Source organism: Osmia lignaria, unplaced genomic scaffold (assembly GCF_051020975.1).
Source record: "Osmia lignaria lignaria isolate PbOS001 unplaced genomic scaffold, iyOsmLign1 scaffold0082, whole genome shotgun sequence".
In the NCBI taxonomy this organism is placed as follows: Eukaryota; Metazoa; Arthropoda; class Insecta; order Hymenoptera; family Megachilidae; genus Osmia; species Osmia lignaria.
This window is the reverse complement of record NW_027478223.1, coordinates 12720-26874: the sequence shown is the minus strand read 5'-3', so window position 1 is coordinate 26874 and position 14155 is coordinate 12720. Positions and strand designations below refer to the sequence as shown.

Here is a 14155-nt window from a genome sequence, read left to right as displayed (position 1 = left end):
ATTTTTAGAACCTTGTCCTTAGAAATTCTATTTACTGTTTGGAAATTCCGAACTCTTGAATAGTAATTGCTTCAATACGTGACAAACTATGACTCCGACCAGTTTAGTATGTTTCCTAGTAACTGTGAGTTATATTATTGACCGTGAAGGAACGTACTTCTAAATTCGTATAATAAACGGTTGGTTATTCGTTCCTTTGTTGATTAGTCCTTGCCAGGTAGGCTAAATGTATTGAACAGGTTTCAGTTTAATTGCAGTGTGTTTGTTACCGTCGATAAGAAGACCTGATGGTTGTTGATTGACAATGATTGCTATTGTGTATTGACGCTTGTAATTATAAATTCGCAATGCTGCGAAACATCCTCCCCCCGTTGAGAGGGCATCGATCAAATGATGATAGTGTACGTGTAGATGTCTGAATTCGTATGGTGGTATAGGTTTAATGGTCTAAGAATGGCTAGTACAATTACGACCCAAGTAGTTAAAAGGAACTTATGATCTACGTATAGTTACGTTAAATTAAATTAAAGTTATTAATGAGAGTCCATAATCTGCTCATCCTGGTCTGTCTGGACGGGCAAGGGAACGAGTCGTTTTACGCTTCGATCTAGCGTACCCTTGGCTGTTTTTATGGTGGCGGCTCGAATGATGCCGTCGGAACCGGGATGGACCTTGATGACTCGGCCCAGTGGCCAGTGCAGAGAGGGAATGTTGTCCTCCCTGAGCAGCACGATGGTACCTTCCCCTATTGCATGGCCTCCTGTTGTCCATTTGCTGCGGGTGGTCAACTCGTTGAGATACTCTCGGTGCCATCTGGTCCAGAAGTGTTGCTTCACCTTCTGGACGTGTTGCCAACTGGACAGGCGGTTCGATGGAGTGTCTCTGAAATTTCTCTCCCGCAAACTGGTCAAAGAGTCACCGATCAAGAAATGAGCAGGTGTGAGAACCAGGAGGTCGTTTGGATCTGATGAAATTGGAGTGAGTGGACGAGAGTTCAATATGGATTCGATTTCAATAATTAGGGTGTTGAAGTTTTCAAAAGTGAACAATTCGGTTCCGGCGACGCGCTTCAAATGATATTTGAATGACTTCACCGCAGCTTCCCACAGTCCTCCAAAGTGAGGCGTCAATGGAGGGATGAAGTTCCAGTTAATTGCGCGTTCTGCGAGAAAGGTGGTGACCTTCTTGCGATGATCGTCAGATTGTAGTAGTGAGCGCAGTTCACGTAACTCGTTGTTTGCCCCGACGAAGTTGGAACCGTTGTCCGAATACAGGTCCGTACAAAATCCTCTTCTAGCGATAAACCGTCTGAGGGCCGCCAAGAAAGCCTCAGTTGTTAATTCGCTGACGAGCTCCAAATGGACCGCCTTTACGGCGAGGCAGACGAAAACTGCAACATAAACCTTAACCCGACTGAGGTTTCTATGTTTTCTTTCCTTTATGAAGAAGGGTCCGCAGTAATCAACTCCCACATTGGTGAATGGCCGAGATTCCGTGACCCTGGCTGCAGGTAGGTTACCCATGATGTAATCAACCGGCGGCGGTTGTGCTCGGCAACAGCGGACGCAGGCCTTTACGACCTTCCAGACTTGGTTTCGGCCGTCAATGGGCCAATAGCGTCGTCTGACCGCATAAAGGGTGGCCTGAGTACCTGCATGCAATTGAGCACGGTGCTCATTTCCTAATATTAATGCAGTGACTCGGGTCTTCGGCAGGATGATCGGATGTCGTTGACTGAACGGCATGAATGAATTCTTCAGTCGGCCTCCGACTCGTAGAAGTCCGTCGCGGTCAATGAACGGGTTTAAACGTTGAAGCCTGCCCTTTAATGCCTGGTCGTTGCCTGTTTTTAGCCTCTTCATTTCTTCAGTGAAGTGAAGTCGTTGTATTGTTTTGATTATGACGTCATGGGCGTACCTTAATTCTGAAGCTGTGAGTGCTCCCTTTGCCGCGTGACTGCGTTTCCACCGTAGGCAGTATGCGATGACCCTGATTAATTTTCCCCATGACGAAAATCGTTCAAAGAAATTGACATCAGGACGAGTGGTGGTTAAGCAGACGACGGTTCTCTGTTCCGGAAGATCGTTTGGACATTGTATGTTTCCGGAAGGCCAGTGTGTTTCCTCTTCTTGTAACCAGTTCGGTCCATGGTGCCAGATCGATGATGATATGTAGAGCCCTCTGTGCTGTTGTGGCTAATGAAGTTAGGAGCACCGCTCCGCACAATTCCAATCGTGGAATTGATTGGGTTTTTAGCGGAGCCACCTTAGATTTTGCCAGCAAGAGTTCAACCTGATAGTGGCCATCGGCATTCCTTGATCGAAGGTAGATACAGGCCCCATATGCTCGTTCGCTGGCATCACAGAAGCCGTGTAGTTCGACGGATGTTGGTTCGTTGATGAGTGTGTTCCTATGAAACGTAATGTTATTTAACAATGGCAATTGTTTACAATACTGCATCCATTCCGTGTGTACGGTCATTGGCAGCGACTCGTCCCAGTCGATTTTCATTGTCCAGATCTTCTGCAATAAAATCTTCGCAACGATTATAACTGGTCCGAGCAGGCCCAACGGGTCGTAAATTCGTGCGATGACAGAACTGATGGATCGTTTGGTAACGGATTTTGTGGGCGTGACATTGGTCACGGAATACTGAATTGTGTCATCGGTGGAATCCCAGACAACCCCTAGTGTTTTTATTGTCGAGGACTCCCCCAGGTGATGCCTCTTGTTGATGTCCTGTTCGGGTAAACCATGCAAGAGTGGCTTGTGATTCGAGGCCCATTGTCGAATTTGTAGCCCGGCTGAATTTAGTAACTGGATCATTTGGTCTCGCAACGCTAGGGCTCCCTTCACCGTCGATGCTCCAGTTAGTAGGTCGTCTACATAGAAGTCCCTTACCAGATTCTGCGCGGCGTCAGGAAATCGGTGTCCTTCGTCTTGAGCCAATTGCGAGAGGCAGCGAATGGCTAAGTACGGAGCGGCGGAAAGTCCAAAGGTAACCGTGTTTAATGCGTATGTTTTCAAATTACCCGCAGGATCACGCCAGAGGATACGCTGATATTTCCGGTCCTCGGGGCGGACCAGAAATTGTCTGTACATCTTTTCGATGTCGCCATTCAAGACATACCGGTGACTTCGGAACCTTATGAGTATGTATAATAAATTGTCTTGAACTTTCGGCCCAACGTGCAACGTCTCGTTAAGCGAAACGCCTGTTGTTGTTGCTGCGGATCCGTCGAACACCACCCGTAACTTCGTGGTGTCACTGGAGGTCTTCGTGACCCCGTGATGGGGTAGATAATACCCGTCGCTGATTTCGTCGGTGTCTCTTATTTCTGACATGTGTCCTAGGTCCTGGTATTCCTGCAGTACAGACCGATATTGTTGCGATAAACCCTGGTCGTGCTGCAGCCTGCGTTCCAAAGCCAACAGGTGTTTCAGTGCCCTGGATTTGGACTCCCCAAGTTGCGGTAGCTTGTCGTTGAACGGAAGTGCTACTACGTATCTACCACCGGGATTCCTGCGAACAGTTCGTTGGAAATGCTCCTCGCAGATCCGTTCAGCGTCTGATAGTCGTTGGATTTGGGGTCCTTCTTCTAACTCCCAGAAACGCGCCAAATCATCCTGTATGGTCGTCGTTGCATGACAGATCGGGCTTCGCGCGGGTTTGGACGCTGGAGCGCTCCCCCCGATTATCCACCCTAGTCTGGTTTTTTGTAGAAACAAGTCTGGACCGTTGGGAGGTGATAAATTTATTTGCCCGACACTTAACAGGGACAAAGCTACCCCGGCGCCTAGTAATAAATCGACAGGTGCAGGTATGTGGAATGTTGGGTCTGCTAACTGTATGTTTTTCGGGATATTTATGGGCGCGCGGTCAATAGGTTGATCTGGAAGGAAGGCGGAAATTGTAGGTATCGTTAGGAATGTCAATGTCCGATTGTACGTGTTGGTTTTGGATTGGATTGTGGCTGTAACTGTATGCCTTGACATTGTGGTCATAGTATTAAGCGCCCCGATGGGAACTGAACACCTTCCTAACGGGATGTCTAGCCTTTCGGCGAGGGTCTCGGTCATAAAATTGGTCGAGGCGCAAGTGTCAATGAGTGTCCGGCAAGCGACAGGTTGATGGTACCTGTTCAAAACATAGACCTGAGCGGTCACTAGAAGGTCTTGCGTAACGGCGTCGACTACAAAGGCCTTATGACTGTTCGTTCCCGTCGCTGCTTCCGGTGCTGGTCAAATCGGCTGCCGCGTTGTCTCCGTCGACTGGGAAGACTCGGCCGCCCTTCGCGAGGTGGGCTCCTCGATTGTCGCTGTTTGGTGGAGTAGCGTGTGGTGCTTCTTGCGGCATATGCGACATGTGCCGTGCGTGCAAGCGTCCGCGTTGTGGCCATCCCTCAAACAATTCTGACACAATGAGGTTCTTTTCACAACTGCAATCCTGTCACGGACCGAAGAACCGTGGAACCGGTCACAGAACCAAATGATATGATTTCCGTCGCAGACAGGGCATCGCCTAGGTGGGGCAGATATGTGTTGTTTTTCCCTTGTTCTGCGGTCCTCGTACGGGTGATGGCGAGTCTTCGCAGACAAGAACGCGTGGCCTCTCGACGGTCGATGCCTTTGGATTCGTGGATTTCCTGAAGGGCCCGCTCCACGATGTTCAGCGGTTGGAGTTACCTTTGCGCTCGATATTTGCGCACAATTAGCCCGTTTCTTGAGGAATGCGAGGAGATCGGTGTACGCTGGTACCGTTCTCTTGTCCTTGAGCGCTAGTTCCCAATGCCATACCGTATTTGAATTTAATTTCGACATTATCATGGATAGTAGAAGACTATTCCACGATTCCACCCTTTCGCCTAGATTCGTCAACGCGCGTAGATGCTGGTTAACGGTATCTACTAAATCGCCCAGGGCTTCCGGCGTGTCCTTGACTAGTTTCGGAATATCCCGCAGCGCGTCGCAATGGCCCAATATGGCGCGACGTGGACAATCGAATTTTTCGCGTAGCAGTTCGATTGCATCGTGATAGTTCGCGTCGGTGGTGCTTAAAGCCTGAATGCACGCCGCTGCCTTTCCGGTCAAGGTTGAACGCAAATATTGAAATTTTTGAACCGGTGTCAAATCTTCGTTCCGATCAATCATCGAAGTGAAGATATCATGGAAGGATGCCCATCCTTCTATTGTCCCGTTGAAAGTCGGTAGGCGCATCTCAGGTAGTTTAATGGCCATCGGTGCGGATGTAGTCGATGGCCGAGGTGACGACACAGTGTTACATGCGGCGGGAGTTGTCCGTTGTTCATTATGCAATAAGCGGTTCGCTCTGGCTATCGCGGCGTAATAATTATTTTGAATTTCGTACCGACGCGTTTCTTCGGATTGATCTAATTCTTCGATGTCGAACTGAATATCGTCAAACTTCTTCCATGTCTCGTTTAGACCATCTAGGTGCGTTTGCAATAGGAATGTATCGCGTGAGTCGGAGTCTTCGAAATAGTCGAGGAAAGTTGTTAGTGAGGAAATTTGTCCTATGATATGTCCGCGTTTCCGTCGCAACGTACCGATGTTAGATCCACGTGTAGCGACTTGCGTTTGACTTGCACTTGCGGAATTATTTGGCATCGTGATGCAAAATAAGACGGAACTTCGAAGGGCGATACAAATGAACGATCCTACCTTGTAGTTGTTTAACTGATTACGATTGTGTGGACTGTATGGTATCCCAGTATATCCTGTGCGGAATCCAAGTGTATCCGTAACGAATGCACACTCACTGGGTTTTCACTAATGTTGTGTTCACTGTGACACGTAATCCAAATATGACACTGAGTGACACCTTCTCTTGTTTATGCACTGAACTGAACTGATAATCCGGAAAGATCCGGCTCGAAGGACCAATGTTTTTTAGTACGCGTTCGCGATGTTAATCGATATTGTTTCCTCACCGATTGATACCACCACGAAATCTGTACCTCCTTAAGATCTATTATAATATTAAGGGTAATAAATGATTAGATCTAGATTAAATATGATATTATATTACTAAGAGTCTTATACAATCTGGTGTTGTGAAACAAGCGGTACGATATTTGTTCGAATACACTCCACTGGTCGGAGAGTTGGAAAATCCCGATGACTCGAAGTTGACTTGAATATGACAAGTGACTCTAAACGTTGGAGCTGAGTGAACTGTTTGAAGACTTGTGATCGAATGAAAGTCCGTGTCAAAAACGTCCAGCAAGAAGCCGCAGAGAGGTAGTCCGACGAGATAGGCGTTGACCAAAAGGGCCAATTAGTAAACGTTTTGAGTTTAGCTATTGGCGATAGGCTGAACTGTTCAGCAAATCAGCTCGCCGGACATTTCCCATGTAAGCTACCGGAAAACCCAGCAGGCTGTGATGCACGTGGAAATCGCCAAAGTTTATGACCCGAACCGGCAGTGACCCAGGCGTGAGCGACAGACGGCTCAAGACCCTTACGTTTGGGTTGTATCTTAGATGTATATGGTCGAGTGACCGTTGGTGCCTGAGTATGCAGCTTAGATGGTTCGGGACCCCTTAGGGTTTTGTTTGACTTGGTTGATTTGTGCATCACAGGGGGTCCTGTTTATGACACGGAGTGAAAGTTTGATGTTTTGCAGAATTAATCTGACAAAAGGTTTAGGCTTTTGTTTTGTCCAGCTGGATAACTGTAGAAAGGTGAAGGCACCCATAAAAGATTGTAAACTGCTTGTCGCGAGTTTTGTGGACAATATGGATTCTAAAATAGACGTCCTGATTTTTAGAACCTTGTCCTTAGAAATTCTATTTACTGTTTGGAAATTCCGAACTCTTGAATAGTAATTGCTTCAATACGTGACAAACTATGACTCCGACCAGTTTAGTATGTTTCCTAGTAACTATGAGTTATATTATTGACCGTGAAGGAACGTACTTCTAAATTCGTATAATAAACGGTTGGTTATTCGTTCCTTTGTTGATTAGTCCTTGCCAGGTAGGCTAAATGTATTGAACAGGTTTCAGTTTAATTGCAGTGTGTTTGTTACCGTCGATAAGAAGACCTGATGGTTGTTGATTGACAATGATTGCTATTGTGTATTGACGCTTGTAATTATAAATTCGCAATGCTGCGAAACATGGGTCCCATATAGTGCAGAACGAGTCAAACCGAAGCAAAATCGCGCAACGAAGTGCGTTTACAGCGAGAAATGTGTCAAATCGTGCTGTAATTGTTAAACTGTCACTGATCTCGTCAAAGTCTCGAAGGAAATGAGCTATTTGGGCCCGAAATAGTGCAAAATGACAAAAACCGGAGCAAAATCGTACAAGGGAGTGCGATTTCCGCGAGAAATGGGTCAAATCGGGCTGTAATTGTTGAACCGTCACTGATATCGTCAAACTCTCGACGGAAATGTGCTATTTGGATCCGATATAGGTCAGAACGACACAAACCGGAGCAAAATCGTACGAGGGAGTGCGTTTTCAGCGAGAAATCCGTGAAATCGGGCTGTAGTTGTTTAACCGCCACTGATATCGTCAAACTCTCGAAGGAAATGAGCCATTTGGGTCCGAAATAGTGCAAAACGACAAAAACCGGAGCAAAATCGTACAAGGGAGAGCGTTTTCAGCGAGAAATGTGTCAAATCGGGCTGTAATCGTTAAACCGTCGCTGATATCGTCAAACTCTCGACGGAAATGTGCTATTTGGGTACGATACGGTGCAGAGCGATACGAACCGGAACAAAATCGTGCAAGGGAGTGCGTTTTCAGCGAGAAATGGGTCAAATCAGGCTGTGATTGTTAAACCGACACTGATATCGTCAAACTCTCGACGGAAATGACCTATTTGGGTCCCATATAGTGCAGAACGAGTCAAACCGAAGCAAAATCGCGCAACGAAGTGCGTTTACAGCGAGAAATGTGTCAAATCGTGCTGTAATTGTTAAACTGTCACTGATCTCGTCAAAGTCTCGAAGGAAATGAGCTATTTGGGCCCGATATAGTGCAGAACGACACAAACCGGAGCAAAAGCGTGCAGGGGAGTGCGTTTTCAGCGAGAAATGGGTCAAATCGGGCTATAATTGTTAAACCGTCACTGATATCGTCAAACTCCTGACGGAAATGTGCTATTTGGGTGCGATATACTGCAGAACGACTCAAACCGGAGCAGAATCGTGCAAGGGAGTGCGATTTCCGCGAGAAATGGGTCAAATCGGGCTGTAATTGTTGAACCGTCGCTGATATCGTCAAACTCTCGACGGGAATGTGCTACTTGGGTCCGAAATAGTGCAAAACGACACGAACTGGAGCAAAATCGTACAAGGGAGTCCGTTTTCAGCGAGAAATGGGTCAAATCGGGCTGTAATTGCTAAACCGTCACTGATATCGTCATTTCTCGACGGAAGTGTGCTATTTGGGTCCGATATAGCGCAGAACGAGACAAACCGAAGCAAAATCGTGCAAGGAAGTGCGTTTACAGCGAGAAATGTGTCAAATCGGGCTGTAATTGTTGAACCGTCGCTGATATCGTCAAAGTCTCGACGGAAATGAGCTATTTGGGTCCGATACAGTGCAGAACAACACAAACCGGAGCAAAATCCTTCAAGGAAGTGCGTTTACAGCGTCAAATGAGACAAATCGGGCTGTAATTGTTAAACCGTCACTGATATCGTCAAACTCTCGACGGAAATGTGCGATTTGGGTACGATATAGTGCAGAAGGACACAAACCGAAGCAAAATCGTGCAAGGGAGTGCGTTTTCAGCGAGAAATGGGTCAAATCGGGCAGTAATGGTTGAACCGTCGCTGATATCGTCAAACTCTCGACGGAAATGTGCTATTTGGGTACGATATAGTGCAGAAGGACACAAACCGGAGCAAAATCGTACAAGGGAGTGCGTTTTCAGCGAGAAATGCGTCAAATCGGGCTGTAATTGTTAAAGCGTCACTGATATCGTCAAACTCTCGATGGAAATGAGCTATTTGGGACCGAAATAGTGCAAAACGACACAAACCGGAGCAAAATCGTACAAGGGAGTGCGTTTTCAGTGAGAAATGGGTCAAATCGGGCTGTAATTGTTGAACCGTCGCTGATATCGTCAAACTATCGACGGAAATGTGCTATTTGGGTACGATATAGTGCAGAACTTCACAATCCGGAGCAAAATCGTGAAAGGGAGTGCGTTTTCAGCGAGAGATGTGTTCAATCGGGCTGTAACTGTTAAACCGTCACTGATATCGTCAAAGTCTCGACGGAAATGTGCTATATGGGTCCGATATAGTGCAGAACGACACAAACCGGAGCAAATTCGTGCAAGGTCGTGCGTTTTCAGCGAGAAATGGGTCAAATCGGGCTGTGATTGTTGAACCGTCGCTGAGATCGTCAAACTCCCGACGGAGATGTGCTATATGGGTCCGATATAGTGCAGAACGACCCAAACCGGTGCAAAAACGTGCAAGGGTGTGCGCTTTCAGCGAGAAATGGGTCAAACCGGGCTGTAATTGTTGAACCGACGCTGATATCGTCAAAGTCTCGACGGAAATCTGCTATTTGGGTACGATATAGTGCAGAACGACACAAACCGGAGCAAAATCGTGCAAGGAAGTGCGTTTACAGCGAGAAATGGGTCAAATCGGGCTGTGATTGTTAAACCGTCACTGATATCGTCAAACTCTCGAAGGAAATGCGCTATTTGGGTCCGATATAGTGCAGAACGACACACAGCGGAGCAAAATCGTATAAGGGAGTGCGTTTTCAGCGAGAAATGTGCCAAATCGGGCTCTAATTGTTAAACCGTCACTGATATCGTCATTTCTTGACGGAAATGTGCTATTTGGGTACGATATAGTGCAGAACGACACAAACCGGAGCAAAATCTTACAATTGAGTGCGTTTTCAGCGAGAAATGGGTCAAATCGGGCTGTAATTCTTGAACCGTCGCTGAGATCGTCAAACTCCCGACGGAGATGTGCTAGTTGGGTCCGATATAGTGCAGAACGACCCAAACCGGTGCAAAAACGTGCAAGGGTGTGCGCTTTCAGCGAGAAATGGGTCAAACCGGGCTGTAATTGTTGAACCGACGCTGATATCGTCAAAGTCTCGACGGAAATGTGCTATTTGGGTACGATATAGTGCAGAACGACACAAACCGGAGCAAAATCGTGCAAGGAAGTGCGTTTACAGCGAGAAATGGGTCAAATCGGGCTGTGATTGTTAAACCGTCACTGATATCGTCAAACTCTCGAAGGAAATGCGCTATTTGGGTCCGATATAGTGCAGAACGAGACAAACCGAAGCAAAATCGTGCAAGGAAGTGCATTTACAGCGAGAAATGCGTCAAATCGGGCTGTAATTGTTGAACCGTCATTGATATCGTCAAAGTCTCGACGGAAATGTGCTATTTGGGTCCGATATAGTGCAGAACGCCACAAACCGGAGCAAAGTCGTTCAAGGAGGTGCGTTAACAGTGAGAAATGGGACAAATCGGGGTGTAATTGTTAAACCGTCGCTGATATCGTCAAACTCTCGACGGAAATGTGCTATTTGGGTACGATATAGTGCAGAACGACACAAACCGAAGCAAAATCGTGCAAGGGAGTGCGTTTTCAGCGAGAAAGGTGTCGGATCGGGCTGTAGTTGTTGAACCGTCGCTGATATCGTCAATCTCTCGACGGAAATGTGCTATTTGTGTCCCATATAGTGCAGAACGACACAAACCGGACCAAAATCGTACAAAGGAGTGCGTTTTCAGCGAGATATGGGTCAAATCGGGCTGTAAATGTTCAACCGCCACTGATATCGTCAAGCTCTCGACGGAAATGTGCTATATGGGTCCGATATAGTGCAGAACGACACAAACCGGAGCAAAATCGAGCAAGGGAGTGCTCTTTCAGCGAGAAATGGGACAAATCGGGCTGTAATTGTTCATCCATCACTGATATCGTCAAACTCGAAACGGAAATGTGCTATTTGGGTCCGATATATTGCAGAACGACACAAACCGGAGCAAAATCGTGCAAGGGAGTGCGTTTTCAGCGAGAAATGTGTCAAATCGGGCTGTAATTGTTCAACCATCACTGATATCATCAAACTCTCGACGGAAATGTGCTATTTGGGTCCGATATAGGTCAGAACGACACACAGCGGAGCAAAATCGTACAAGGGAGTGCGTTTTCAGCGAGAAATGTGCCAAATCGGGCTGTAATTGTTAAACCGTCACTGATATCGTCATTTCTTGACGGAAATGTGCTATTTGGGTACGATATAGTGCAGAACGACACAAACCGGAGCAAAATCCTACAATTGAGTACGTTTTCAGCGAGAAATGGGTCAAATCGGGCTGTAATTGTTGAACCGTCGCTGATATGGTCAAAGTCTCGACGGAAAAGTGCTGTTTGGGTCCGATATAGTGCAGAACGACACAAACCGGAGCAAAATCGTGCGAGGGAGTGCGTTTTCAGCGAGAGATGGGTCAAATCGGGCTGTAATTGTTAAACCGTCACTGATATCCTCAATGTCTCGACGGAAATGTGCTTCTTGGATCCGATATAGGTCAGGACGACACAAACGGGAGCAAAATTGTGCAAGGGAGCGCGTTTCCAGCGAGAAATGGGTCAACCGGGCTGTAATTGTTGAACCGTCACTGATATCGTCAAAGTCTCGACGGAGATGTGCTATTTGGTTGCGATATAGTGCAGAACAACACAAACCGGAGCAAAATCGTGCAAGGGGGAGCGTTTTCAGCGAGAAATGTGTCAAATCGGGCTGTAATTGTTAAACCGTCACTGATATCGTCAAACTCTCGACGGAAATGTGCTATTTGGGTACGATACAGTGCAGACCGATACAAACCGGAACAAAATCGTGCAAGGGAGTGCGTTTTCAGCGAAAAATGGGTCAAATCGGGCTGTAATTGTTCAACCGTCGCTGATATCGTCAACCTCTCGACGGAAATGTGCTATTTGGGTCCGATATAGGTCAGAACGACACAAACCGGTGCAAAATCGTACAAGGGAGTGCGTTTTCAGCGAGAAATGCGCCAACTCGGGCTGTAATTGTTAAACCGTCACTGATATCGTCAAACTCTCGAAGGAAATGAGCTATTTGGGTCCGAAATAATGCAGAACGCCTCAATACGGAGCAAAATCGTGCAAGGGAGTGCGTTTTCAGCGAGAAATGGGTCATATCGGGCTGTAATTGTTGAACCGTCCCTGATATCGTCAAACTCTCGACGGAAATGTGCTATTTCGGTCCGATATAGTGCAGAACGACACAAACCGGAGCAAAATCGTGAAAGGGAGTGCGTTTTCAGCGAGAAATGGGTCAAATCGGGCTGTAATTGTTCAACCGTCGCTGATATCGTCAACCTCTCGACGGAAATGTGCTATTTGGGTCCGATATAGGTCAGAACGACACAAACCGGAGCAAGATCGTACAAGGGAGTGCGTTTTCAGCGAGAAATGTGTCAAATCGGGCTGTAATTGTTGAACCGTCGCTGATATCGTCATTTCTCGACGGAAATGTGCTATTTGGGTACGATATAGTGCAGAACGACACAAACCAAAGCAAAATCGTGCTAGGCAGTGCATTTTCAGCGACGAATGGGTCAAATCGGGCTGTAATTGTTGAACCGTGGCTGATATCGTCAAACTCTCGACGGAAATGTGCTATTTGAGTCCGAAGTAGTGCAAAACGACCCAAACCGGAGCGAAATCGAGCAAGGGAGTGCATTTACAGCGACAAATGCGTGAAATCGGGCTGTAATTCTTAAACCGTCACTGATATCGTCAAACTCTCGACGGAAATGTGCTATTTAGGTCCGCAGAAGTGCAAAACGACCCAAACCGGAGCGAAATCGTGCAAGGGAGTGCATTTTCAGCGACAAATGCGTGAAATCAGGCTGTAATTCTTAAACCGTCACTGATATCGTCAAAATCTCGACGGAAATGTGCTATTTGGGTCCGAAATAGTGCAGAACGCCTCAAACCGGAGCAAGATCGTGCAAGGGAGTGCGTTTTCAGCGAGAAATGTGTCAAATCGGGCTGTAATTGTTGAACCGTCGCTGATATCATCAACCTCTCGACGGAAATGTGCTATTTGGGTTGGACATAGGTCAGAACGACACAAACCGGAGCAAAATCGTACAAGGGAGTGCGTTTTCAGCGGAGATAATGCGCCAAATCGGGCTGTAATTGTTAAACCGTCACTGATATCGTCAAACTCTCGAAGGAAATGAGCTATTTGGGTCCGAAATAATGCAGAACGCCTCAAAACGGAACAAAATCGTGCAAGGGAGTGCGTTTTCAGCGTGAAATGGTTCATATCGGGCTGTAATTGTTGAACCGTCGCTGATATCGTCAAACTCTCGACGGAAATGTGCTATTTGGGTCCGATATAGTGCAGAACGACACAAACCGGAGCATAATCGTGCAAGGGAGTGCGTTTTCCTTGAGAAATGGGTCAAATCGGGCTGTGATTGTTAAACCGTCACTGATGTCGTCAAACTCTCGACGGAAATGTGCTATTTGGGTCCGATATAGTGCAGAACGACACAAACCGGAGCATAATCGTGCAAGGGAGTGCGTTTTCAGCGAAATATGTGTCAAATCGGGCTGTAATTGTTGAACCGTCGCTGATATGGTCAAAGTCTCGACGGAAAAGTGCTGTTTGGGTCCGATATAGTGCAGAAACGACACAAACCGGAGCAAAATCGTGCGAGGGAGTGCGTTTCAGCGAGAGATGGGTCAAATCGGGCTGTAATTGTTAAACCGTCACTGATATCCTCAATGTCTCGACGGAATGTGCTTCTTGGATCCGATATAGGTCAGGACGACACAAACCGGAGCAAAATTGTGCAAGGGAGCGCGTTTCCAGCGAGAAATGGGTCAACCGGGCTGTAATTGTTGAACCGTCCACTGATATCGTCAAACTCTCGACGTAAATGTGCTATTTGGGGTCCGATATAGTGCAGAACGACACAAACCGGAGCATAATCGTGCAAGGGAGTGCGTTTTCAGCGAAATATGTGTCAAATCGGGCTGTAATTGTTGAACCGTCGCTGATATGGTCAAAGTCTCGACGGAAAAGTGCTGTTTGGGTCCGATATAGTGCAGAACGACACAAACCGGAGCAAAATCGTGCGAGGGAGTGCG

At 46.9% G+C, this 14155-nt stretch overlaps 3 protein-coding genes across 3 annotated transcripts; all 3 read right to left on the bottom strand.

The window, feature by feature from the left end:
* Window positions 1-533: 533 nt before the first annotated feature.
* On the bottom strand, window positions 534-1862 carry LOC117610940 (uncharacterized). The gene has a single exon (XM_034338795.2). It carries the CDS (start codon window positions 1860-1862, stop codon window positions 534-536), a length of 1329 nt encoding a protein of 442 aa, XP_034194686.2.
* A 172-nt stretch (window positions 1863-2034) lies between these two features.
* LOC143307814 (uncharacterized) lies at window positions 2035-3996 on the bottom strand. Its single transcript, XM_076693138.1, has one exon. It carries the CDS (start codon window positions 3994-3996, stop codon window positions 2035-2037), a length of 1962 nt encoding a protein of 653 aa, XP_076549253.1.
* Window positions 3997-4242: 246 nt separating this feature from the next.
* Window positions 4243-5628, bottom strand: LOC143307813 (uncharacterized). Its single transcript, XM_076693137.1, has one exon. The coding sequence runs from the start codon at window positions 5626-5628 to the stop codon at window positions 4243-4245; it is 1386 nt and encodes a 461-aa protein (XP_076549252.1).
* Window positions 5629-14155: the final 8527 nt, after the last annotated feature.